The sequence below is a fragment of the Alternaria arbusti genome, assembly GCF_024043155.1.
Source record: "Alternaria arbusti strain BMP 1465 chromosome Unknown scaffold_2, whole genome shotgun sequence".
Taxonomy (NCBI): Eukaryota; Fungi; Ascomycota; class Dothideomycetes; order Pleosporales; family Pleosporaceae; genus Alternaria; species Alternaria arbusti.
Window position 1 is genome coordinate 1,765,386 of NW_026249942.1, and position 25,570 is coordinate 1,790,955.

The 25,570-nt window shown below is 53.3% G+C and overlaps 9 protein-coding genes across 9 annotated transcripts; 4 read left to right on the top strand and 5 right to left on the bottom strand.

The window, feature by feature from the left end:
* Positions 1 to 2,230: 2,230 nt before the first annotated feature.
* J4E86_002186 (uncharacterized protein) lies at positions 2,231 to 4,920 on the bottom strand (the record flags this gene model as incomplete). Its single annotated transcript, XM_051442747.1, has 3 exons — positions 2,231 to 3,731; positions 3,970 to 4,808; positions 4,858 to 4,920. The coding sequence occupies 3 exons, from the start codon at positions 4,918 to 4,920 to the stop codon at positions 2,231 to 2,233; spliced, it is 2,403 nt and encodes an 800-aa protein (XP_051306335.1).
* Positions 4,921 to 5,788: 868 nt separating this feature from the next.
* On the top strand, positions 5,789 to 6,859 carry J4E86_002187 (uncharacterized protein; the record flags this gene model as incomplete). The annotated part of the gene is made up of 1 exon (XM_051442748.1): positions 5,789 to 6,859. The coding sequence occupies one exon, from the start codon at positions 5,789 to 5,791 to the stop codon at positions 6,857 to 6,859; it is 1,071 nt and encodes a 356-aa protein (XP_051306336.1).
* Positions 6,860 to 7,534: 675 nt separating this feature from the next.
* J4E86_002188 (uncharacterized protein) lies at positions 7,535 to 8,317 on the bottom strand (the record flags this gene model as incomplete). The annotated part of the gene is made up of 1 exon (XM_051442749.1): positions 7,535 to 8,317. The coding sequence occupies one exon, from the start codon at positions 8,315 to 8,317 to the stop codon at positions 7,535 to 7,537; it is 783 nt and encodes a 260-aa protein (XP_051306337.1).
* Positions 8,318 to 9,820: 1,503 nt separating this feature from the next.
* J4E86_002189 (uncharacterized protein) lies at positions 9,821 to 12,089 on the top strand (the record flags this gene model as incomplete). The annotated part of the gene is made up of 7 exons (XM_051442750.1): positions 9,821 to 10,004; positions 10,065 to 10,609; positions 10,662 to 10,673; positions 10,722 to 10,849; positions 11,073 to 11,414; positions 11,464 to 11,814; positions 12,065 to 12,089. The coding sequence occupies 7 exons, from the start codon at positions 9,821 to 9,823 to the stop codon at positions 12,087 to 12,089; spliced, it is 1,587 nt and encodes a 528-aa protein (XP_051306338.1).
* A 1,250-nt stretch (positions 12,090 to 13,339) lies between these two features.
* On the top strand, positions 13,340 to 14,500 carry J4E86_002190 (uncharacterized protein; the record flags this gene model as incomplete). The annotated part of the gene is made up of 1 exon (XM_051442751.1): positions 13,340 to 14,500. One exon carries the CDS (start codon positions 13,340 to 13,342, stop codon positions 14,498 to 14,500), a length of 1,161 nt encoding a protein of 386 aa, XP_051306339.1.
* A 998-nt stretch (positions 14,501 to 15,498) lies between these two features.
* On the top strand, positions 15,499 to 16,845 carry J4E86_002191 (uncharacterized protein; the record flags this gene model as incomplete). The annotated part of the gene is made up of 1 exon (XM_051442752.1): positions 15,499 to 16,845. One exon carries the CDS (start codon positions 15,499 to 15,501, stop codon positions 16,843 to 16,845), a length of 1,347 nt encoding a protein of 448 aa, XP_051306340.1.
* A 471-nt stretch (positions 16,846 to 17,316) lies between these two features.
* Positions 17,317 to 17,863, bottom strand: J4E86_002192 (uncharacterized protein; the record flags this gene model as incomplete). The annotated part of the gene is made up of 2 exons (XM_051442753.1): positions 17,317 to 17,603; positions 17,662 to 17,863. The coding sequence occupies 2 exons, from the start codon at positions 17,861 to 17,863 to the stop codon at positions 17,317 to 17,319; spliced, it is 489 nt and encodes a 162-aa protein (XP_051306341.1).
* A 1,733-nt stretch (positions 17,864 to 19,596) lies between these two features.
* Positions 19,597 to 22,419, bottom strand: J4E86_002193 (uncharacterized protein; the record flags this gene model as incomplete). The annotated part of the gene is made up of 8 exons (XM_051442754.1): positions 19,597 to 19,696; positions 19,750 to 20,145; positions 20,195 to 20,332; positions 20,380 to 21,886; positions 21,936 to 22,069; positions 22,134 to 22,239; positions 22,296 to 22,334; positions 22,383 to 22,419. 8 exons carry the CDS (start codon positions 22,417 to 22,419, stop codon positions 19,597 to 19,599), a joined length of 2,457 nt encoding a protein of 818 aa, XP_051306342.1.
* A 1,173-nt stretch (positions 22,420 to 23,592) lies between these two features.
* J4E86_002194 (uncharacterized protein) lies at positions 23,593 to 25,550 on the bottom strand (the record flags this gene model as incomplete). Its single annotated transcript, XM_051442755.1, has 3 exons — positions 23,593 to 23,864; positions 23,917 to 25,106; positions 25,165 to 25,550. The coding sequence occupies 3 exons, from the start codon at positions 25,548 to 25,550 to the stop codon at positions 23,593 to 23,595; spliced, it is 1,848 nt and encodes a 615-aa protein (XP_051306343.1).
* Between the last annotated feature and the right edge of the window lie 20 nt (positions 25,551 to 25,570).

The window sequence follows — 25,570 nt, forward strand, 5'->3', positions numbered from 1 at the left end:
GCCACTAAACTGCATCGCCATCGACGACCCTGGGCAATCAAATGCTTGATACAGTCAAGCTATCGGCAAGCGCTGCGGTCCTAGTGGCTGCGGGCACACTCCGGGAGCAATCTTAGAGCCTCCAAAGCTTGGCCTATGCTCTTTCCCCCGGACATCAACGTCGCAGAACGTCATCTTCACTTGGACATGTGGGGTAGCGCAAGAGCCGTTGTGTGTCAGTTGAGTTGTTCGTTGGCTATCGTCCCATCGGAGCCGGGGTGTGCCGATATGTCAGCGGAGGCTCGGACTTTGCCATGTCGTGGGAATGATGGTAGGTGAGGATGATGACAATGCACCGCAAGAACTACAGCCAGCGCTGGCTTGGCAACCGGCGCGACGATCATTCAATAATGAATACCTAAGCAACCTAACTCGTCACCTTGACATTTTGAATCCTCACCACAGGATACAGGCAGGAGTACGCATACCACGATGCGCATCGGACGAACGTTTACGGAGCGGATCTTGTCGGTGTTGTTCTCCATTTTTTTCTTTTCTACGGCCCTTCGATACATGCGTACTGTGGGTCACGATCGCCACACCACGGGGCTCCCACTGCCGTGAAGAGCCTCCGGATTTGAAGAATTTGAAAGTACCCAAGTACCGGTACCTAAGCACCTACGTCATCTCGCTTGGTCACCCCAGGGCATGTTGTTCACGTTTCTAGAGTTCTAGCCTCTGCGGCCCAGCTACCGGATCTGGACCTCGATATCTGAAGTTCGAGAATTGCGTTCTGCCGTAAGCTACTGCATTGATGACAATAGCTGCGAACTTCGTATGGGAGTGCACATGAGCGGTGCATCAAGAGCGACGACCGATCATCGGAAATTGTACAGTCTATAGAGAGCGCTGTTCCAACACTGTTAGGAGCGACTGAATAATGTTGAAGACCTTCGGGTCAATGGTTTCGTGTAACACACACGCATACATGCGACGACAGCTCGAGCACTCGTCTTTCCATGAGTAACAAAAGCACATAAACTGTCCGTTTTAGTTGTTCCATCTTCTTCCAGGTTGACGCTAAAGTATACATACACACTTCGCATCGACAGACAGAAACCTGCGCGCCAATCGTACCTGCCATTTCTACCGATTCCATTAGTAACATCAGCTGAGGTGTGCCCAGACTGTCGAGTATCGAAGTAACCTTACCCGTGCACGAACCCGTTGCAAACCAAAATCGTCTGCTGAGAAGAACACCTCGTCTACGCGATACACTGTTGAGAGCGGGTACACGATCCGTGCCTCTCCAGTTCCTGACGTGGCGTGAGCCTACCACTTCCTATCTGCCCACACAATAAACGAAAACAGTCCCGATACGGCAACTGTAATGAATAAGTGTTGATCGTAGGTAAGAGACACGGGTACGGCTTCCGATTAATTAGAATTCTACCCGGTTAGACATCTGTGGGTAGCGTACCCGAGACATGGTTTCTTCTCCAGCTCGATCTAGTTGGAGTCAGTTATCCAACTGTACGACTACCTTTCTCGCCAACGCCATTTGCGACTACAAAAAAGTTTTGCTGTCATTACTCCTGCTATATGCATTCATTTGAGGACAAAGATCTATTCTCGCGGATATAAGAACCGGGTATAGCGCCTCCTACCGATCAAACATGGGAAGCTATATATGATACCAGCCCGTGCATCCGTATTGGCACATTTAGTCCTGGTCGTACAGGTCTTGAGTGCGTACCACAATAGGCAATTTCGCAGTTCGGACCGACAGGCATCGAAACTAGGCGTCAGACACGGCTACATTTGCCGGCGAGATACGCTTCATGTAGTGTACCAAGGAGTCTATCGGCGTTACTGTGACGCTACAATGGCTAGTTACAACAAGGAAGGGAAAGAGAACGACGGAGTTGATAAGTCTGTACGGGCTTGAAGTTCATCATTGGATACCGTGGTATAGATGCAAAGATTGCAATTTTATTACAGCTATATGAGCACCGTCCATTCCGACTTCAGACCAAGGAAAGACTACTTTTACCTAGTGGCCCCAACAAGGAGTAGAGACATCCAGACATCGCGGTCGACGATCCTCAGCATCCGGGCGGAAAGCATAGAAAGCACATGTGATACGAACGCCTTGATTTTCCTTTGAGACCTACCCGTACCCACCCAGAGAAAGATGCAAGTAAGTAGTATTGAGGCACCGTCGCAATGCTAAAGGTCATTTCGTGAAGCGTTAATTAGGGTTCGTCGTGTTGTTGAAGGTGCCCGACATGCCTCGATTGGGCATGGCAGGAGCGTTGTTAGCAAGCCCTGATGACGGTACTCGCGTCATGGAGGGTAGCGCAAACGGTGGGGCCGGTGCAGGAGCTGGAGGCTTTCGAGGTAGATGTGAAGGTGTACCATACTTTGCGATGCTGCTTTGGGATGAACCCGGGTCACCAGACTGAGAAGCAGTTCGGTTCATGGATATGGCTGAGTTGTTTCCCTGCATACTTTGAGGCGACCCAAAGGGCGGTGTGGAGACAGCGGAAGGGTTAGGTCTTGACATCTGTCCAGGCATAGAAGCCTGGGCGGACATTTGATATCCACCATACCCGTTCATCTGAGGCTGTCCCTGCATCATGTTTTGTTGCATTCCAAAGGGCATGTTACGTCCACCGGGAACAAAAGCTTGGGTTTGCGGGTTGAACTGACCCCGGTTATAACTTCCAGGAAGAGGGTGCTGGTTGCGGTTGGGCTTTGCGTTGTAAGCATTTGAGGCGAACTGTCCATATGGGTAGCCAGGCATCGGTGCCTGGTGAGGTGCGGACATTGGCCGGTTGCCGGGACCATTCTGGGCACCATATGCGCCCTGACCCATATGGAATGATGGCTGCTGGTTTGGTTGAGACCAGCCTGAGTTCATAGGCATATGTTGAGGTTGCTGATAGGTATCTTGGTAAGACGCCATCTGTGGATTGGCCATCTTTGGGGTGACCTGGGAGGGCATACCAGCGTTCTGGAACGATGACATACCCCGCTGGAAGTCCGTTGAAAGATCATACCCATTCGGCATCTGTCCATAATTGGGATACGTCATCATCGACCCATTAGGAGCCTGGTACTGCTGACCAGCCCAGCCATACTGTGACTGCGCTTCTGGGGGCATCATGCCCGGATACGGGTTGCTGTATGTTGCCGGAGGGGATGCACCAGGGTTCATAGTCGCGTACGGCGCGTTCTGAGCAGGTGCTGGGTAGCCGTTGTAGTAGACCGCATTGTCTCCAGTATATGTAGCCACAGGGTACTGTTGCGGGTAGTAAACATTGAAGCGGGACCGAGCCTGGAAGTCGTCGTCGTCGTAGTTACGCTGCTTCTTGGGTTTCTTCTTCCCGGCAGCTGAGCTTGATCGTGAGATGTCCTTCCCTTTTTCTTTGTCTTCTCCGGATCCGTTGGCTTCGGCCGTGCCGGGCTCTTCACTTTCCGCACTACCAAAGATGCGCTGACGAGCCTCACGATATCGCGCCTCTCGCTCCTCTCTGGATAGAGCGGCTTTGTCTTTGTTGCCTTCACCATCGTTACTGCCCTCGCTACCACCCATTTCAGAGGTCGTCTTCGAGGCATTATGCGAGTTGGCTCCAGTGTTTGTACCTGATTTGCCATCGTCGCGACGCATGATCTTCCGAGCAGGGAGCTCTACGGGAGGTGTATTGGTTCCCTTAGCGGGATCTACCATCTGTGAAACGGGGGGAGGACTACTAGTAGTAAGCAACAGAGCACGCGAAGCTTGATGAATACATACATTCTACAGTAAGGGGTACGTGTAATTTTTACACCCGTCATGGTGTTGTCAACTACATGGCCGAGCAAGTAGTAGTCGGCAAGACGGTGAGCAAGCATCCTGTAAAATGTATTACAGTTCGGCAGACACAACTCGTTTTCACTGTGCACCGTTAGTAGAAAATTCTAGCAGATCCGCCACGTATGACATACCGAGAATCTTTGATGAAATCAATGAAGTCTTGTTCTATCTTCACAACGAACAGCCGATCACGTGGAGACCGTAGCGCCTCGAGCAACTTCTCGTCTGGAATGGCGGGCATGTTCGGAACACCATTCAGTGAAGGCATGCCGTTGACCAGAGGCTGTGGCATGGGCCCCGCGCCGTTCAGCGACTGGTTAGGGTCGTACAATGTTTGCGGACCATTGGGTAGCGTTGGAAACCGACCTGCGGGAACCCCTCGATGAGGTTGAGGATTCATCACAGCTATTTCATGTAACTGGTCCCGAAAGGCACGCGCAGCGCCATGATCAGACCCCTGTCTGGAGTCTGCAACGACCGAGTCCGGTGGAGACGTGACATCCTCTTCCTCGACTGCCCTGAGGCTAGCACTGTCATCCGGGCGCAAGGACTCCTTCTCGTCCAGTGCAAATGTTGTCGCAGAAGCAACACTCTTTCCATCAATGCTGGGAGGTTTCCCAGATCCATCTGATGAAGATAGCTGAGTGCTGCTGTCCTCGGTGACAGACACCTTTACCACAGCCGCAGACTGAGGCCTATCGGGGACATCTCCTTTTGCATCCGTGGAGCGTGTTTCTGAGAGCTCAGCAGGACCTGTCTGTTGCGCGGGCTGCGGGATGGCATTTTCAGCGCTGCTGCTCGCATCGATATCCTCTCGCCTTTCCGCAAGTATTTTGGGTGCTACTTCGCCATGCATGGGTGTGGCGCGCGCCTTCTGGGCGACTGCGGGTATTTTGGGCGTCGCGACAGGCGGTCTCGCTTTCGGAGCGGAATCCTTCGACATCTGAGGCTTTATGGCGGAAGCCGCAACCTAGCGCTGTTAGCACACCGCCCATGGAAATTGCTTGTTAAAATCCTACCTTGGCGAACGACAGAGGCCTTGGAGGCGCTTGTTCTGTGGAAACCGGTGTCGCAGATGCCATGGCTGTGAGGCGATGTTTGGTACGGTAGAAGACTAGATAGGTGGTAGGTTGCGACGTAGATGGCCTATGCGCAGTGCGCGGTAGGTGCCCAAATGCGGGGACGGCGAAACGGGCTTTCAGGCAGTCTCGTAGCAGTAAGGCTGCTGAATGAAGCGACAGACGCCTGCTGGTGTAGCCGAAGAAATCACCAAGCTCAACGCCGTACGTGGGTCGTCGTGGACGAGAATGAAGGTGGTGTTAACCGAAGTGATGGACGTAATTTTTTTTCAGGAAATAGGGTGCTCAAGGAAAGTCGCGATAACCGGAGCCAGAAAGCTGGACATGTTGGTGTGCCGACATTCGTGGGAAAAGTGTAGAGGTGTATGGGTTTGCTGGGAGCCAAGGTGAAGTAGCCTTGACGACAGGCCTACAACGACGTAGTTCGGACGTCTAGCGTGTAAGAAGCTGCCAAGCACCCAGATACAGGGCGCGAGACAAGGGACGACGGGTGAATTGGGTCGTCGACGGGGAGCAGTACAGGGCGGGCGGGGACCGGGCTGTTATGCGGGGTGCAGCGCAAGGCGAGTGAAGGATAGAGAAGCGATGATGGAAGCCGCCCGTGGGCGGGCTTAGTCATGCCGCTCCGCCCAATTCTCCGGCCAAGCTGAAGCTGCGCCTTACCGCATGCGACCAAGGCCCGTCGCGTTTCCTCGCCGAAAGTGACAGAAGAAGATTGAACTTGGCGAGGCTTGATTGCGTCTTTACCGGCTGCTGCTCTGACGCAAGAGTCGCGTCGTGCTCCTTTCCCTCCATTCCCACCAGCAATACCAAAGGACTTGGCCAACAAAAACACCCTTTGGATTCGACGTGTACCGCATCCAAGTCCGTCATGTTCCGCCGCCCGGGTGCAGGCCGCTCCAAGGCTTCCGCAGATACTCTCTGCCAGAAGTGCTTGAAGAGAGGACACTACAGCTACGAGTGCAAGGCGCCCGCGCAGGAACGCCCGTACAAGTCTCGACCTTCTAGGACACAGCAACTACTCAACCCCAAACTGCAGCCTAAACTCACCACCGAGGTACCCGAGGACCTGCTGCGCAAGAAGGGCGTCGCCGATGAGATTTTGAAGAAGAAGGAAGAGGATCGCAAGCGCGCGCGCTCACTCTCTACGTCGTCTGTCGACTCTGTCTCCACCATCTCGACCAACCGCTCCCGTTCCCGCTCGCGATCTCCCCCACGACACAAGCACAACGGACGAAGACACCATGAAGACCACGACAAGACGCTACGGAAGCGTAACAAACACTCGGTCTCTATGGACTCGCGCTCCTCACGCGCATCCGATACTGCAGACAGGAACACACGGCGGCGCATGAGCTCCTTCAGTCCTGGTGAGCGAGGCCGCCGAAGAACCAGATCCAAGTCAAGATCCAGGTCAGCGCGCATGCAGATATCACATGAGAATGCCAGGGGAAGAGCGCCGCGAAGCATGAGTGATAACAACAGGTCGCGGAGCAGGAGTGCAAGAAGAGACAGGCGGCGACCAGCTCGACGGTCAGTCTCGAGATCGCGGTCGGGGAGCGCGGATCCCATGGATACGTCAGACGAGCGCAACCCACCAAACGGAGCCCCAAGAGGCCAGCCAAGCGTCTCGCATTCAGTACATCGTGAGCCTTCCAGGTCACTCTCGCCATACCATAGCAGTCGCGATCGCAGCCCGAGTCCCTACTCCAAGCGCAAGCCTGTACGCCGATCGCGTAGCCCACACGAGGCAAGAAATGGAGGACGGGCCCGTGACAGTCCGCGTGGACCGGCAAGAAACCGTTTCGACGATCGGGCAACCGTCGCGAACAGCAGAGTTGCGCCGCCGCCAGCGCAAGCACCCCCACCCTCACAAAGAGAGCGCAGCCTGAGCCCATACAGCAAGCGTTTGGCCTTGACCAAAGCCATGCAGTCAGGGTAGACAGAACAGGGATTTCGTTATTTGGGCAAATGGCCAAAACTGTATACCGGCACTTGAAAACTTGCATTGAAAGTAGACGGTGGGCAAAGGACAGTCGTAGCACAATGGGTCATAATGGGCAATCAAATTCGGAGGCACGCCATCCTAGGGAAAAACTGAACAGCCTGGAGCCTACGTTGACGTGAGGTCACCTCCTTTGCAAGGTTTTGGGTCAATGTAGTCTGCAGACCTGTTCAGTTTTTCCCTTGAATGAGGTGCAGGCGCTATATTGGCTTCTGTGGGTTGGGGGTCTGGGACTGGACCAATTCTAAGCATTGTGGGAAGGCGTTTCTCAATAACTTAATTGCCAAACGAATAGAGTCAAATAAGCTTTTGCATTGTTCTTATCGATTCTTGATACGCTTCTTCTTTCTTTTTGTTCAAATGACTTTTGTAGGATACCAATTCCTTCTCTTATCACCTGATCACCATCCCAGTTCTGTGCAAACTTCGTCCCATGTCTTGACATGCCATCTGCCATATCAACTCCCCCCCCCTTCAAATGTCAATAAAAGAGCTGCTCATGGTTAATTACCAGACGATTACTAACAACATACCGAATTCCAACCGTAGCCCTTCGTCGATGAAAGGCTACGGGCTGTATGAACGATGCCTCAATTGCGTTACCGAGGATTCTCAGTTGAATCCGAAGACCCACTGTCGTATCGAGATAGGATCGCGACCAGACGAGTCCTCTGTAATGTTCTCTTCCATGTAGTTGACGACTGCGGAGGGCGACTGTCCGTATACCCACTTGAAAGCATTTTCAATTATTCCAAGGTCATCATCCCCATAACTATCGTAAATGAGGAATCTCGCTGCGAAATCGTCCCGAGTCTGTTGATGTTGGATATATTGCCCAAACGTGATGTCGCAGCGTTCCCGAATTTTTCCAAAGTCTGCCATGGCCTTCAGGTAAAATCTCCCGAAAGCGAGCGCTTGGCGGCTCATCAAGTCAGCGCGCTGTATCTGTCCGAGGACATTGATGTAGGCTGCTTCAATGATAGCGTGCACCAGGTCCGAATCCGTCAAGCTTTCTAGACAGTCCAGGGTGATGCTGGCGCATATGTACAGCTTCATCGCGCAGTCCACGATGAAGGCCAAGAGGACTGTATCAGGCTTGTTGAATCTACCATGCTCGATTAGCCCCAGTGACCATAGGGTCTCTTCAGATGAAAACCATGGTGTGCCGTAGGGTCCTGGTCGTGGCATGAAGGTGTTGATTGAGGGTACGTTAGGGGCGCAACATAGGGATTGCACCCTCGTACCATCTCTGGAAGACCTCCGGGCTTGCTGATTAGAAGTTCCGAACATCATGGCGTGATGACCCGCTCCTTCCTGGGCCGATTGCATGTGGAAGTTGGATTGATGTCGACCTGCGAAGAACTGACCTGGCTGAGGATCTGTGTAGAAAGACATACTGAGTGATTCTTAAGGAAAGACGAAAGTACCCTTGCGATATCGGAAAGCCTTTATACATGCTATCGATTATTATCTGTTCACTTGCATCATTGGTATTATGGTTCGACTAGTGATTTTTCTTGGGGTGCATGGAGAACCTTGGTTGACGCGAGCAAGACACGCAATACTCTAAGAAGATACTGGAACATGATGGCCCTTTGTACAAATCAAGATGTGATATGAAGTATCTCCCGCGGAGTGTACATAACGATGATGAGTTGTGTTGTTGGCCAAACCCGCCCGAGGTCATGACGCGAAGACGGACGGGAATTGCGAGCTAGATAAGCCGCTAGCGCGCCAAGCAAATTATTTGTGCCATTCAATTTTCTCCGCGAAGCTCCTGCTCTTCTTTTCTTCACATATTGTCAACGGTCTCCAATAACCCTAAGGTCCTTCCTTTACAAATGGATTCGCCTTTTCCAGAGCAGACCCAGAAGAAATGCACAGCCGTTCTAATCCTGCAACTCGTCCACGTCGACTTCGGTCGGTATTGGGGTTGCGGGTTCGCTTTAGGCCAACATACTTCGTTGCGCACCAATCTCAGGGGTCTTGAGACCCTGATGTCGACGCCGCCGTGATGAAGAGATGTAGAATTCATGGCGGAGATAATTCCCTGATGATTATCATGCGTGGCGCTGGGGGCTATATGCGTTGACCCGTCACCGGTATCTAGGTCCGCCCCCATCTACTGGTAACCATAAGCTGCATGGAGCTGGAAAAGGAATCAACCTTTCGTGGTGATTGGTTTGCTGCTAAGTTCGTTGTCGTGCGGATCTAGACTGTTGGGGTCAATGGCTACGAGTAATGCTGGAACACCCAGCTGAAAGACTCCCCGCGCCTCCACCCTGTGTCACTCCACAAGAAGCGAGATTCGCAGCTTCGCATTGGCGGACAAGAGAGCGGCTGAGAAGCGGCTTCGGATTCAGCCTGAGTACGACGCCAGACCACTGGTTCCAATAACGGCATTTTCTTAACCTGTTGCTTTGATTCGGTCGTCCATGCCACACGCGGTATTCGTCGCAGCAGGGCACACTTGGCAGGTCGGCGCCGCATTTTCGCTGACTCTAACCCAGACCTATGTCTTTCTTCGGTCAGACGCCTCTGTCGGGGCCTGCAGATCACTCGTGTTTCCTATGCTGTGACTCCATTGGCGACCTGCGTCCCACCGCTGCTTGTATGGCTGACAAGAGGGTCGCCTAGCAATATTACGATGCAGTCAGATCGGTAAACCGGATTGCATCCCAACGAAGTGCGCCACGAACGACAATCGCGGACCTTCCACCTACACGCTCCTGGTGCCTTCTGTGAAGCACAATCACAGGCCTACGCATCTCTACTCTAACGTCTGCGGCCCGCCCCTCTTTCTACGGCATCCTACAGCTGTCATTGCTTTGAAATACAGACTTCTCGCATTTCCTGCGTCTCACGTGTGCATGTTCAGGAACGTCATGAATGCATATCATGGCCTTCAATCTTCCAGGCGTGCTTGCTCTGCTTAGCCTAGTCACCCAGTCGTCATCGCAGCAGGATGATCCCGTCAAAGGATTCTGTCGAAGATGGGGTCACTCAACGGCGCAGGTCGACTCAAGGCTTTACATCGATGGCGGTATGATAGGGCAAGTCCCTTTCCGGTCAAACTACTCAAGTAAGTGAAGGTTAAAACATTTCTAGATTCTCTTTCAGCTGTCTGACTATCGACCCTTAGATGATTGGCTTTTGTTCAGTGATTTGAACACTTCGACCGTCGATGCGGGAATGCCAATGCAGTCCGCATACTCAAAGCCCGGTCATATACCTACCGTTTCAGGCGGCTATACTTGGGCAGATGAAACGAACAAATGCTTCTATCAATTCGGAGGAGAGTTTGCCCCAGGCACTAGCCCCATGGATTTCAGCATGTGGACCTACGATGTTGTTCTCAACCAATGGAATACTACTGAAACAATTGGCGAAAAGAACCCGCAACGAGTATCGTATGGCGCAGGGACGCAAGTCGAAAGTCGTGGGCTGGGATTCTACTTTGGCGGCTGGCTCAGCAACAAAACAACACCCGGTTGGACTGGACCCCCAATGGCTACGACCGGTCTGATGCGATTTGACATGTCTACCGGCGACTTACAGAATACAACCGGTCCAGATGACATTGGGAGAGCTGAAGGACAACTAGTATTCCTACCTGTCTCAGATAGCGGCGTGCTCGTTTATTTCGGTGGTATCGAAGATTCGTACCGCAACGGTAGCTTTGACGCAGTAGGTGCAGATGAAAACCCAGCTAAGTCTCCGTGCTAACTAGTCGTATCAGGCAAACATGAGTGTATGTCATCAAGGGAGCTGTTATGTTTGGCACAGCTAATCCATCTAGACCATACATGTCTACGACATGGCTTCATCGAAATGGTATACACAGACTGCTTCCGGCGACATACCTGACCCCCGGAGGCAATTCTGTGCTGATGTCACCTGGCCCGATGATCAGTCGTCTTTCAACATGTAAGAAAATCTTTCTGGTAGTACAGCTGTGGGACATCTGAAGCCGGCTCTGGAGATCGTCGATATACAAGCAAAAGAAAGGTCATCGAAGCCCAAGACTTCCCAAGATTGCTCAGAATCTAAGAAGTCGCTGGGATATGCTATGCTGCCACTTTGCAGTATCGTCCGTAGACTTAGTATACAAAGTGTGCTATGTTGATCGAGTTATGCTGACGCGCAACAGATACCTATATGGTGGATACGGCTTCGAAAAAGCAGCAGCGTACGACGATGTCTACATCCTATCGCTTCCTTCATTCACATGGATCAAGGTCTTCAGTAGTGATGATGTTCCTTCTCAAGTTGGTCACGGCGGATGTAGCGCAAACGTCGTCAACCACGCGCAGATGTTAGTCATAGGCGGCTGGTTTCCCCTCTACGACAAATGCGATGCGCCCGAGGGACAAGGACAACACAACATGGTTTTAGGATACAACGGTGGGGACTCGAAGCTTTGGGACAAGTTTAGCCCTCAGCTAGACGACTACGTAGTACCTTCACCTATTATTGCCGCAGTTGGAGGCGGGTACGTCTTTGCGGTCCACATCAAAAGTTGTCACAGCTGATAAGAACAGGCCTACCGGAGGTGCTACAAAGACTTCGCCAGCAACCTGGGGCCATCCAGATCTCGCTACTTACTATACACTCAAACCTACTTTCACAGCAAGATCGGCAACTCGCTCTCTTCCGTCGGCTACGGAATCAGCATCTGCTGGAAGCTCAAAGAAGTCAAACGTAGCAGCCATTGCTGGCGGCACAGTTGGAGGACTGGTGGCTTTAATTTTCCTTCTGTGTCTTATACTCTTCTGCTTACACCGACGAAAGAAGTCTTTGAAGAAGAATGAGGCCGAGACTCCATCTAGTCTTCCACCTGCTGAACTTGCCACCACGGTTCCCCACGAGATGGCCGACACAGATGCTAGCAAGTATGTTTCCATGCACGACCAGGCAGGTTCTATCGCCCTTGCTCATTATCCTGGTCATGTTCAACAACACTCACACTCCGCTAGCCACGAATACAACTCGCCCTACTCGGCTCAAGGCCCTCCCTCGTACGGTCACGCTCCCCCATACATATCTCCTGTTGAAGGCGGGCACACAGGTCGGTCACCACCTGGAGAGCAATTCTTTACCGACGACGTTCGCAACTCTCCGCCAGGTCCTTGGAGCACCCAGGTTCAATATCCTCGATCTGCACTGAGCCAAGACGGTCAACATTCGTATCCCACTCCAACTACAGCACGACAGTCTCCGAGTGATGCGCCTCAACAGCAGGTTCCAATCTACTACCCTCGACCCAGCGATCCATCGACGCGTGCGCAATACTCTCCACCTTTGTTCCCCGACAACCAAGGAAGTCCGACAGGGACTCAATATAGTGGCGACGAACAAACCCGCAACATCAGCACTACGCACACTCCAGCGCATTTCTATGCTCACTCACCAACACATGGATCTCCCGGGAGAGACAATAGGAGACCTATACAGGGTAGATTTGTGGAGGAGGGACACATGTAAGATGGATACATTTGTGAGCTATTTGCGAGTATGTAAAGGGAGCATACTCAAATCCCGGTATATAGCTATCAACTCTCAGCAGTGGGTAATTTGATTTCTTCAGCGAAGCTGTTACAACCCCCTTCTGCCAGGCTACAGCTAGAACATACGGGATCCGGAGCCAACTTCTCCAGGGAGAAGTGTAATATCCGTTAACGTATCGTGCATACGCAACTAGATTTGGATACGGTAACATCTCGGGCCATGTTCTCCTTGGAAAGAGCGCTTCGACGGCCGCCATATCTTCGCTTGTCCAGTTCACCACAAGATTGTCCCATGCGCTCTCGTCGAGGGCCTTGTCGCACTGTGCTAAGTGGAAAAGGCCGAGTGCTGAGTCGAGCTTAGTTGTTTCCCACTCGATGGGCCAGATGTCTGGGATGTTGTCTTCGCGAGCTACCGGCACATCTTCGATGGAGAGTTGATCTATGCTGGTAGTCTGCTTCTGCGTGTTGAGGCGACCAGTCATTCTCAGCGATATATGGCTACTAGGATAGATAAAAATCATGCAATAGCGAAGAGGTTAGGAAGACAGGAATTTTGCCGGTAAATGTATCGATTAAAGTCATCCAAGTCATCACGACGGACATGTTGTGAAGGTCGTGAAGCTGTCAGCCTTTGATCGAACTTGCGCATAAGCGTGACGACAAATTGTAATCTTGGGAAAGGTCTGCGAATATTCAAACGTGAACTGTACGATTCTGGATCGAGTGAGTGTTGAGGTCTGACAGTCATGAGGAAGTTGGGGATTCAACACTAGCGCGTTAACACGTGTGATCGCGCTTCAGTTCCGCCGACGTTCACACGTCACCCACACGTTTGGTCGAATGCGAGGACACATGTCCTCAGCGACACCACAGCACTCGCCGACTCGCCCATGATAACGCGACACCCACAATGTTCAACGTGCGCTCGATTGTGCTGCTGGTCGTGTCCTACGTCGTCATCCCGCGCCTGACGTTTCTCCCCCAGAATGTCCACTCGATCCTCATCATCTTCGGGCCCTTCCTCATACCCCGCGTCCTCGACTGGATCAACCTCGCGCGCGCGACCGGACGAAGCGTACCAATACGGCCGACGCCCCCGAGAGTCCAGCAGGCGCTGAACTTGCTCTTCGCGAGCGCTGTCGCGTGCCTCATTCTTTCCTTGTCGCGCTTCGCACCCGACAACATATTTCTCAAGACACAGAGCCACATACGGACCGAGACGAGTGTCTTGTTTGCGCGGCTACGGCACCTCCGGCCGCTTACAGACGAGGACGATGCCTTACGGACAAAGTTTACCTCGAGTGTGCGCAACAAACTGCTGTACCTGGCATATGGCCCGGACACGCTGTTGAACTGTGTCTGGTGCACCACAGCCAACGGAAACGACCAGCAAAACCACTTCCTGTTCTCGCTCCCCAAGATAGTCACGTCGCACATCTTCCAACTAGGTGTTCTTGGTCTCGCGACATCATCGCTTGTGGGAAGCGAAGGCTCGCGGTTCCGCACACACGCAACGATTGTGGGACTGCTCATGATGGTGGTGGAAGTGTGGTACATGGGCACGTACGATATCACGCTCAACAAGCGCGCACAGTATGTGCAAGACATCGATTCGGCCTACTGGCGTGTCCGCTTTCTACGCTACGTCACCTTCGCAGTGGTTGATATGGCTTTCGCATTTGTCCTCTGGGCTACAAGCACGAACCGCTGGCTCGCCAAGCCTGTTTCCATCGCCGAACGCATCGAAGCAACCACACGAACGTCGGAAGACACCTTCAACAAGATGCGCGCGCTTGCTCTACTTACAAACTCGGTAAACCGCGATCCAGCGTTGCGAGGCGTGCGCGAGGAATACTGGAGGACGGAGGGCAAGGTTACAGCGGAAGTTGTGCAGGACGAACTTGTAACGGAACAAATCAATGCTGCAATCAGCAGAATGGACTTCAGCACGCTTGAAGGACGAGTTGGCGAGGTTGCAGATGGCATCATGAAGGGCATCGATAGCTTGAGGGCAAGCCAGACATTGGCGGCGAGTCAGGTCAGCGATCCGTCGTCATCTCCGGCATCGTGAAGTTCACTTTGCGACGGATAGAGGTGGTGGCGGGCTACCTAGGTATGTACGGAAACCTATACAGAAGTACGTGCAGGCATCGTGACGGGGCCTCGGTAGATAGCGCCATTGAAAAGACTGCAATCGGCATGGCCGTCGTAGAATCTGATACCCTGTTGTTTTGAAAAGGTCACTTGAGCATTTTTTCCCTGCGGTGAAGTTCCCCATCGCTTGTACCGCTGATTACCGAGCTACTTCGCCCTCTCCCACAAGACTCCAACTTCATGCTCTGGAAGTTCAGTCCGACATCGCAGATACTACGCATCATCACTCGTGCTACCCCGACATTTAAACAGGCCCGATATTGCACCGCTATGTTATACAATCGCCCATCTCCATGTCCGGGGATCGGACGCGCGAACTGGTCGCGGATACTAGCGGTAGGTACAAGGATACCGCAGGCTCGGCACACACGCCCTACGCCCGCCATGCGCATCCTTAGTCCTCAGGTACGCTAACGTCACGACCCCGGTTTCGACGGCTTCTGGAAGACGCGTCTTTCGGCGTCCTCTTCGACGGCAAATTGCTTGTGTGATGTCAAACCAACGAGAAAGACGTTTGATGTCATAGAAGGAAGAGGCAAATGGGCGCAATCAGTCTCCAGACTGGTTTCTCTGGAGAGAGGGTCTAAATCGGCTGCAAGTGGAACCCTTTATCTTTGCATTCTGGAAGGGAACACACTAGACCGCCGCCGTAATCCGCAGGCGGCTGGGCAGACATTACATCGATGGATCGTTCGGGTAGGTGGGTTTGCTCCCGCGCGTGTGATAGGGACGCGTGTGACTCTTGACCGAATTTTTTCAAGGCCTTTGTATAAGAGCACGTCAGGGTACCCGTCTTCTACTTCCAAATTGGACTACTTACTTCCCTACCACACAGAAGCAACCGTAGATTCTTTGCCCACCCGTTGCTATCTCAATTGATAGCTTAACGACTACCCGATCTTACACACAGCAATCATGGCACCCAGCGCTGTCACACCCCCGAACCATATCGAGACTGTTACCGAACTCACCCAGGACGGCATCAAATCTGCGCTTCTCAAGAACGCCCCAGCACAAATCGACTCTGCATCGCTCACAAACTCCATCACTGCCACACCACCAAACGAGCCCGCGAGCAAAAGCCAAGATGTCGTCGACGCACCCCTCGCTGAACTCGATGCCTCCAAGGTTTCTTGCACATACACCAGTGCCCCGCGCTCCGTTCCCGCTGTAGGCTCAGCAGAGATGGCCAGCCAGAAGGTCTGTACCGACCACATGGTGCAAGCTCAATGGACTGTCGAGTCCGGCTGGGCAGCACCTGAGCTCAAGCCCTACGGCCCGCTTTCTCTCGCACCCACAGCCTCATGCCTGCACTACGCAACCGAATGTTTCGAGGGCATGAAGCTGTACCGCGGATACGACGGCAAACTTCGTCTTTTCCGCCCAGACCTGAACTGCCGCCGCATGCTCATGTCCACGAACCGTATCGCTCTCCCCGCATTCGACCCCGAGGAACTCCTCAAGCTCATTGTTAAGCTTTGTGCCACCGATGGTGCCAAATGGCTCCCCAAGGACCGACCAGGACAGTTCCTCTACATTCGTCCCACCATGATTGCTTCCGACCCCGCTCTCGGTGTTGAGCGACCGAAAGAGGCTCTTCTGTTCGTCATCCTGTGCTGCTTCGCACCCATGGGCGACATGAGCGGTGGTATCAAACTGCTCGCTTCCCAAGACGACATGTGCCGCGCATGGCCCGGCGGTTTCGGTTACGCCAAAGTTGGTGCCAACTATGGTCCCTCGCTGGTTGCCCAGGGCGAAGCGAGAAAGCGAGGATACCACCAGATCCTCTGGCTCTTCGGCGACGACTGCACCATCACCGAGGCAGGCGCGAGCAACTTCTTCGTTGTGTGGAAGACCAAGGAGGGAAAGCTACAGCTTGTCACTGCCGACCTCAACGAGCGTATTGTCCTCGACGGTGTCACAAGGAGATCCATCCTAGAACTCGCCCGCTCAAGACTCACTTCTTCGTCCCCTTCAGCCGATTTGGAGACTCTCGAGGTTGTTGAGCGCAAGTTCAACGTCTTTGAGATTGAGGAGGCGGCCAAGGAGGGCCGTCTTGTCGAGGCTTTCGCGGCTGGTACGGCGTGGTTCGTTGCTCCTATTAGCCAGATCCACTTCCGAGGAAAGGATATCGAGGTCCCTATGGTCAAGGGCGACTCTGGCGCGTACGCAAGCTACTTCAAGAGCTCCCTCAAGGGCATCATGTGGGGTAGCGACGGTATGGAGGGACACGAGTGGGGCCGTGTTATCGACGAGGAGTAGATGTGTTGACACAAGTGGTGTTGGAGTTGCATGTGCAGGGAAAAATGGCGTTTTGTTTCTTTCGGTGGTCGGCCATATCTTTTCGGTATCGAGCAAAAGCGAGGAGCATGGGGACTGTTTAGTTGTACGTGCGTGTCATTTCCTTGCAATAAGGGTTGCTGAGAATATAGAGCCTAAATGATCAGTCCATATTCAAATTCTACTAGATGTCACCTACATCATACTCACCATTTCAATCCTGTTACTCGCATCACACTTTCCTGGACAAGTCATAAAGCAGAGACCTATCTCTTAGATACCGAGATATTGAAGCATCGATTACCACAACAATAAAACGAACATCACGAGACACACATCACTCACGCACACAGTCCAAGTTGTCCAGCAATCGCCAACACTTCGTATCCCCGATTAAAGATTATCCTATTCACAACTACACGAACCACAAGTCCATCTCTCGAACATGCTACTCTACAACAGACCAGCGAACATGGCAACAATGGCCGCACCGGCAGGTACACCGAAAGAGCTACCGGCACCCTCGAAGCTGCTGGCAGTCGCGCTGGGCGCAGACTCGGACTCGGATCCAGTGCCAGTAGCGCTGGTCATGGCGCTGGTAGCGCTAGCAGCAGCGTGGGATTGTGTGGCAGCGACGCTGGCAACGGAAGCCATGGAGGAGGAAGCAGCGGCGCGGAGAGGCTCGGCGGCACCGCAGTAGGAGGTTACGGTGTTCTGGACGGGAGGCTTCTCTAGGGAGTCTACAGTAATGGGTTACATCATCCGCTGGATATTTTCGTGTTTAATGGATGGACTTACCAGGGCAGTTGTTGTAGCAGACGAGAACGTCACGGTAGACGTCGCAGAGGCAGATGAAGTCGTTGCCGTTCTTGTTGCAGTCATCGATACGACCTTGGTAGCCCTGGACACAGGTGTCGACAATGTTCTGGGCGTCGCACTTGTCCTGCGCAGCAACGAAGCTGGCAGTGGCGGCAAAGGCAATAGCGGTGATGAAACGCATCTTGATATTCGACGATTGGTTCGGAAGGGTGAAGTAGGTATGATATCGAGGAAGTCGGTTCAAATTAAAAGGATATTAAGCTGTAAAACCGTTGATGCCCAAAGCGAATGGTGGGTATCGTAGTCTGAGTAGTGAATATCACCGAGAAAGGTAGAAGACGGATAGACTTCGAGGAGTGCGACGAGAGAGAAAGAAGAGGAAGAGAAGAGACAGCTTCGACAGGGGAGTAAAGAAAGGCCATGATTTAAACTTTCCACCCCTCGGGAAACCCGCAATCCCTAATCCCCTCTTGTCAAACACCAAACATAACCAATAACCTTAATCCCCTTTCCCCGGAAGTACCAAGACTGAGAGTCAAGGCAAACAAAAAAGCATCAGTGCTTCCCCTTGCCGCGCATCTCCTCAAGACACGGGGCTAACGCCGTGTCGCTTAGTGTGTGCCAGGCTCGGAAGATAATAGCGGAAGAGAGATGATTTAGCGCGCCGGACGCTGTCTCCTCCCTCCTAAAACTAAAATTAGGGATTTCAATGCACCAAGAGCGTATTTTTTTGCCTCTTGTCTGCTGTATCCACTATTGTTTCCTTCGCCGCTCGAGGGAGGTGGGTAGGACGCAGCTGAGCTGGCACATGCAAGCACAGCATTGCCCGGCAACCTGCGTGGGCGTGTGGTGGTGCAAGGAGTGAAGACGACGCCGGAGGCAAGCCACAACAGAGGCAGCTTGCATTTCGCTTGTCGAAGCTACCCGAGTCAGGATGTTAATTGGCCAGCGGGCATGATGAACGCCAGGGTGCTGGTTACTTCACGAACCAGCGACGGGGATCAAAGCCGTTGCAAAGGGGATGGGCGCCAAGAAGAGGCTATAATACGGCCGCCGGAACTGCGCCCCTTCCTCTATGGCTCGATGCTTGCAGCTAGCTAACGATCTATGGCGCATCTCCGGACTTTGCGAGATCTTAACATGGGCAACTATACATCGTGAACCCACATCTCATGACATGTTGCTATGCATTCCGTGCCCATAACTCGGCTTCTGCCGAAAGACGCTGAGGTTCTTCGTTGTGTGCTAGCGTCGATGGAATTGTTATCCAACAAACAGCCTCATCGTGGTGACTGATCGGCAAGCACGGGCGTTCGCTCCCCAAATCTCGCTATCCACGCGCTTGAGGCCCGTGGCTGGCACATGTAGATGAGTTCCCGATGAGTTTGGAAATTACATCGAAAGATCATGTGCCGTGCCGCGGTGGACTGATATATGTTCCTCCGGATTACCTCCACGAAAGGCCATCAGACTACTCAGATTCATGTGAACGACATCATGCCACCAAAAAAGTAGTAACTGAAACCTAGCACACACCAATTCAACATACATCAGACATGTCAAAATATCACGTAGACTCCTTTCATACATCATCATCTTCGATTGACGCAGCGCTCATGTAAGAAAAGCGTTATCCTACTTCCAATCCTCTCAACCCCAAAACGCCACATGCGCACGTGCAAGCAATGCAAATATATCCCACGCATACACTGGAGGTGAGCCAGATTAGAGACAAGTTCTGAAAAACCAAGTATCATATACCATCCCAAGGAGCGTGCTCTCGCCATATACTAATGATGCTCCTTTCCTTTCGCAGATTTTGTACAAGGACGACAACGCCATGTAGTAATCTTCCACGTTTCCTCGACCGCAACTGCAGTCAACGCGCACGGCTTCTCCTGCACAGCAATGTGTTTATTCTTGTCCGAAACCGACGGTTTCCTCAACAGCAATTGTAAGTTTCTGGTTGAGTGCTTCGAACGTTTTGTACGGTGGTAAATCGAGACGGTTGAAACTGAGCACTTTGTTAGTAATTGACGCGCGTATTGACTTGGATGGGTATCATACCATGTATGTGATTTTGGCAATTGGTTGGGCTCACCAGCCTTCTCGATCGTGAATCTTCTCGGTCCATCACTACCTTGCAGATCCTTGAATCCGTTGACGGGGATACGTGATGTACCAGTAGCGAATTGTAGGAGACGGGACTTCTGCTCAGCGTCCCAACTGCGAATGCACTTCCAGAAGTTCTGGATGACCTCGTCGTTCTCAGTGTAGCCACGGTAATCGGTGTGCTTCTTCCAGTCATCGACATCGATATCCGCAATACCACCGATGAGCAGTTCGAGCTCACGTTCGTCAAAGACGTTCACAAGATCCGCAGGGATGAGTTCGTGGAATCCGGTGATAAAAGCCTGGAATTGCTCTTCAACTCGTTTCTGAATGCGCCATTCGGTAATGAGCCTAAGCGGTTAGCACGACTCTGGAACAGTGCAAGATCAGGGTTACATACTCAACGTATTCGTGTTTGTTCTCGTTAGTCACCTCGATGTCATCACCTCCGGGCTTCAGCTCAATGCTGACGGTTTCACCGAAACGTTCGTCGTCGGTTGCAAAGGTCAGCTCTAAAGCGTCTGTGATATCATTGTTCCTACCGTTGTTAGCTCATGTCAATTTGAAACCAGATACTCAACTTACAGCATCCATTCCAAGTTGCGATGGAAGTCCGCATCGACACCCTCCATGTCCTGGAGTGCGACCTTCTTCCTCAAGATCATCTTGTAGAAAGCTCCAATGAAGAAGGCATCCAAGAAACGGCGGTGGAAAATGGCCAAACCAACAACACGACCAATGAACTTGAAATAGTTCAAATGTTCGGGGTTAATGCCGGAATGAGGGTTGATCTGAAGAGTGTAGTTGTCGTGCGCAGAGTATTCGAACAAGCAATAGAACGGGTTGAACATCTCGTGGGAAAGCAGGAAGAAGAATTCTCGAGAAAGACCTCCGTAATCCAGACCATCTTCACCGTCGAACTTGATCATTAATCGCTTCTTGAGATCGGCAGCACTCTGGCGCATAATCTCGTGGTACGAGTCTTCGAAAATATGCGTTCGGCGCACCTTGACGTGACATTGGCCACTGACAATGCGCAGTGCAGGTTGCGATCTGAAGTAGATGAGCTTGCGACGGAAGTCACGCTTGTACTGAGGCACGTTCTGGTCCAACGAAGAAGGCAATCTCGGATCGTCCCACGTGGTGGTCTTCGTGTTGTGGTCCACAAAGTAAACTCTGGCCGTGTTGGTGAGGCGCATTTCCCACCCAGATGGTAGTGGTCCAAGTTGAGAGACGGGCTGTTGTTGGATTGTGCTTCCGTTCGCGGCCTGACCACCGTACATCCTAATGTACTGTTGTCGGCGCGGATCCACCCATGTTGTCGTTCGCGTGTTGTGATCAACAAAGTATGGCCGGCCCTCCGGGGTATGCCGCTGCTCCCAACCAGACGGGAGCTCTCCTGTTCCAGCAGTAGTCGCTCCAGTCGCCATCATGCTTGCGGCGTTGGCTGAGCCAGCGGGCGGCGATGGCTGGCGCTCGGTGAGGGTAGGTGAGTTGGCTCCCGTTCGGTCTTCAGGCAACATGCGGTTCTGATGTCGCATGCGCTCCTGTTGAGTCTGCGCAGCTACATCTCGGCGCTGGTCTGCTTCGTTGAAGCCTGCGCCTGGCCTGATCCAGGTGGTCTGCCTGGTGTTGTGGTCGACGTAGTAGGTTCGCCCTAGGTGGTCCTCACGGCGCTCCCAGCCATTCGGTAGTCTTCCTTGCGCATCCTCAAAGGCGCTGTATGCACCGCCGCTGTTGCGAGCGGGGTTTGCTCCATTTGGTGCAGGACCAGGTCCAGCGGGCGGACCGGTTGGCGTGCCTGCTGGAGGCGCTTGGCTGAGACGCTGGGCAGCGGGTTGGCCTGCGACTGACGGTCGTTGCTGGCCGGGATATACGTCAGGAGGGTGAAGGTTCGTCGTCGATTGTTGTGGAGTTGGCACAGTGCCAGCAGGAGCCCCGTTTACGGATGGGTGCGGGGATGCGGTCGGGCGGGTGGCGTTCTGGCCGCCTTGGCTGATGGGCGCGGTGAGGTTAGTAGAGAGGTTGAGAATAAGCTTGCCGTGGACGACCATGTTGTCGTTGGACTTTTTGAGATCGCGCGTAAGCATCTCTGAGGGGTTGTTAGCATATGGCGCAGGAGCGGCATGGATCAGGCCTACCATCCCCGCCGGCGTCGAGGTCTATCACCGACCCTATGCGGACATTGATGACGCCCAGGAAGCCCTGGTCCTTCTTCTTGAACTTCTTCTGGTCAAAGATCTGAACCGCGAGGACGCTCTCTTCGTTCACTTTCCTGTGTCGTGTGTTAGCGTCATGCGAAAGCGTGGGAGGCGAGGGGCGGGCTCGGGGCAGCATACATGTCGAAGCTCTCGTTCCAGTAGGGGTTCAGCGTCTTCTTGATGACGCTCGTGGTGCGCGTCTGCTCGCCATTGATCGTGGCCACGGCGAAGGGGTCCGGAAATCCTGCAGCACATGCATGAGCGACGTGACGCCATGGGCCTGGCTGGGGGCATACATACGGAACACATCGCGCTTGTAGAGCCCATCGGCGGCGATGACTGCATCGTGTCAGTGTCGTCTCGGGGGTCACGGGAGGTCAGACGTACTGGTGATGCGCAGGTTGGGCTGGCCGGCGCCGTCCATGATGCGCGGATATGCAGCGCACGAGCAGGGCGCGCAGGTGCGGGAGAGCGGGAGCTGGAGGCGGCGGTCGGGGGGCGGCTCTCAGAGCTCGCGGTGGTTGCGGAGGCCTCTTCGCGGAGGGCCGTCGTGGTGGTGATGTATGGCGTCTCTGGGCTGCGGCGGAGCGACGAGGGTGTAGTACAGGTACTGGAGGAGGCTGTGCGGTGCCAGGGCGGCCGTGCGCAGTCTACAAAGGCAAATGCGGCGGGCGTTCACGGTCCTGCCCGAAGAGCTCCCGGCCTGCGATGGCAGCTGCTTATACAATCCTTTGCAATCGCTGCCAGTCGCTATCCCGCCTCTGTCTCTGCTGTCCAGGCCCGGCGGCTAGGGCGTTGAGCGCTGCGGCGTGAACGATGCGATTGCGCGAGGATGCCTTGTGCTGCCTTGGCGCTTGCCCCGCCTGGTGGGAGGCCGATGCGAACTGCTGACAACTGGAGCCGAATGACTCGCGATATATGCTTTCCACTGAGAATTCGGTTCAGAATAGCAGTAACAGGACTCCTGGCAGGTGTACTCCTTGTCTGGATGGCGAACGCGTGTCTGTCAGGATTGCGTTGGCCCTCGAGACGCATGGCATCGATGATGTCAAACCCGCCCGACCTCCCTGTCACCGCCCGCTAGCATATCCATGGACCGAAATAACAGCGTATCCCTCGACCACATCTTTGCTGCCGCACATGGTGCTGGAACCGTCTCCAGTCCCATCTACGTTTTCTTGGTCTTGTCCGTACATGTTTCCAGCTTCTGGGCGCTCGCTGCGACGCCTCAGCTGCACCCCATCACCCGACCTCGCCTCAAACACACTGTAAACCACCAGTCAAACACCAAGACTATCATTCGTCTAGACGCGAGCCACATGCAAGGCCACACATTCCTGGGTAAACGGCACCGCCACATGTATGGTCCAGCTCAGATCACGTCCCGCCTGTTCCGTATTGCCGTATGTTCAGGCCGAGTGGGTACTGCCGTCACTTCACTGTAATACTGCACCGCCACATGTGACCATCTCAGTATCGAGTTTCAGAATGAACTTTTCTCGCTGTACTCCTAATCTAGTCCGAACCATCCACCTGCTCCAATGCAACCATATGCTGAAATCTAATCTCTATCACGCCAAACTCCACGCTCATCGTCTTACTCTCTAAAACTATCCCCAATCTCAATCTTCTGCATACCCAGCAGCGCCCGTAGTTTGAGGTACGTCTCGTATCCACTCAATTGCATTTCGACTCGCATGTGTCTCGTCCACGCGCCCAGCCAGCTAAGGAAGTTGCTCGGCCAAAGCACGCTGCCGTTGAGGTTGTCCAGACTCTCTTCGTAAACCGTACGACTAGCATACCGGGCTAGAATGAGAAAAGTGCGCATGGGGCCTTGGCGTGTATGTAGACCTTCGTCTAAGGAGCGCGCTTGAAGAATAGTCAGTATGGACGTCTGATGGAGAATAATGGCACGACTTACTCAGATCGTTCGTCTTCAAAATCAACAGAATCACCCTCGGAACCTGTCCAAGCAGCTCAATCAGGCTCTCAATCAACCCGTCTCCCAAAGCATCTCCAATGACTTTCTTTTCTTCATTTGTCCTGCTTGTCATCACACCACCTGTGCCACTCTCCTTCTTCGCGAGCACGGTATAGTCTCTTCCTGTAATCGCTGACGCGAATAGAGGAAAATGCTCTTCTTTAATCCCTGCTACCTGATAGGCGTACTTGCGCATACCAGCTTCATCAGCGTCCAAGACGGCGAGCCAGAGCTTTGCATAGTTGCGTCGCAAGGGCAAGGGAATATCGCGATAGAGACCATGATCATATAGGATGACATCGAAGTTGGCCTTGCCTCCGCGAGCGGGATTGTGCCGAATAGCGATGTTTCCGCCGTGAGGGTCGCAATGGAGTGGTGCATCTCTGCCGAAGATCATCTCGTTGAAGATCCTAGCCAGTGCTGCCGACACTTCATCCCTATCGATGCCATGTTCATCCAAGCTCTTGAGGTCGTCTGTCCGAAATCCGGATACGTATTCCATGACCAGCAGTCGGCGTTTGGCCCAGAGAACTTTAGGTATGACGACGGGCACATCGCGGACGTGGGAGAAGTATTCACGTGCGCGCATAGCGTTCTTCCCTTCAAGGGCGAAGTCGAGTTCTTGTGGGAGAGAGAGTTGCATTTCGTCGGATAGCCAGGTCAAATCGTATTCGGGAAACCAGCGCTTAAGCGTGGTGAAGGAGAAGCTCGTCAAGGCTAGGTCGAGTTTGGCCCATTCGTCTAGCGCTGGATGTTGTACCTTGACAGCGACCTTCTGGCCAGTCTCACGGACTGTTGCGCGGTGCACTTGAGCCAGCGAGGCCGCGCCTATGGGCCGTTCCTCGAACTCTGAGAAGAAGTCTGAGAGTTCCAGACCCGTGTCTCGCCGGCACATGTCCTGTATGGATTCGAAGGAGGATATCGGGCATTGGTCTTGTAGCGGTATAAAGGTATCGCACCATTCGTTCGGCAAGAGGTAGTTCATGCTGCTCAGATGTTGTCCCAGCTTTATGAAGATGGAGCCGTTCTTCTCGAGCGTGCGGAGTGTACGTTTGGCGCATCGGAGGTGGCAGGCTTTGAGTTGCTCGTTGTAGTCGGGCTCATCGTCACGCTTGAGTACGTCGCGATAGCTGTGGGAACAGGTATATTAGCTATCGAGTGTTCAATTGGACTGCACCAGGCACATACTCTCTTATGTTGAGGACCAGCGTCGCAACCACCCTGTAGCTGCGCTGGGCTGCCACATAGGCGTGTTTGGCATCGTCGTTTACTGTGACGATAGCTGCGCCGATTGCGACTCCACCTCCAGTTATCAGCAGTCGTCTCCTTCTCTTGCTGCCCTTTGAGCCCCTCCCCGCAGCTTTGGCCGTGGCATTGGCTGCCTCATTGGCCTGGCTTGCAAACGTCCTCTGCGCTCCAAGCCGGGTCGAGAATGCATTGTGCCCGGCCGACGTGTTTCGCTGTTGCCATAGGCCTTGTCGCTGCGGCGGCGTGTGTCGTTGGGACCGTATACAAGCTCGACAAGTCCACGTCCTTCGGAGGAGCGGACTAGTAAGGGCGCTCAGAGTCGACATTATGTGTATACCATGGTCGG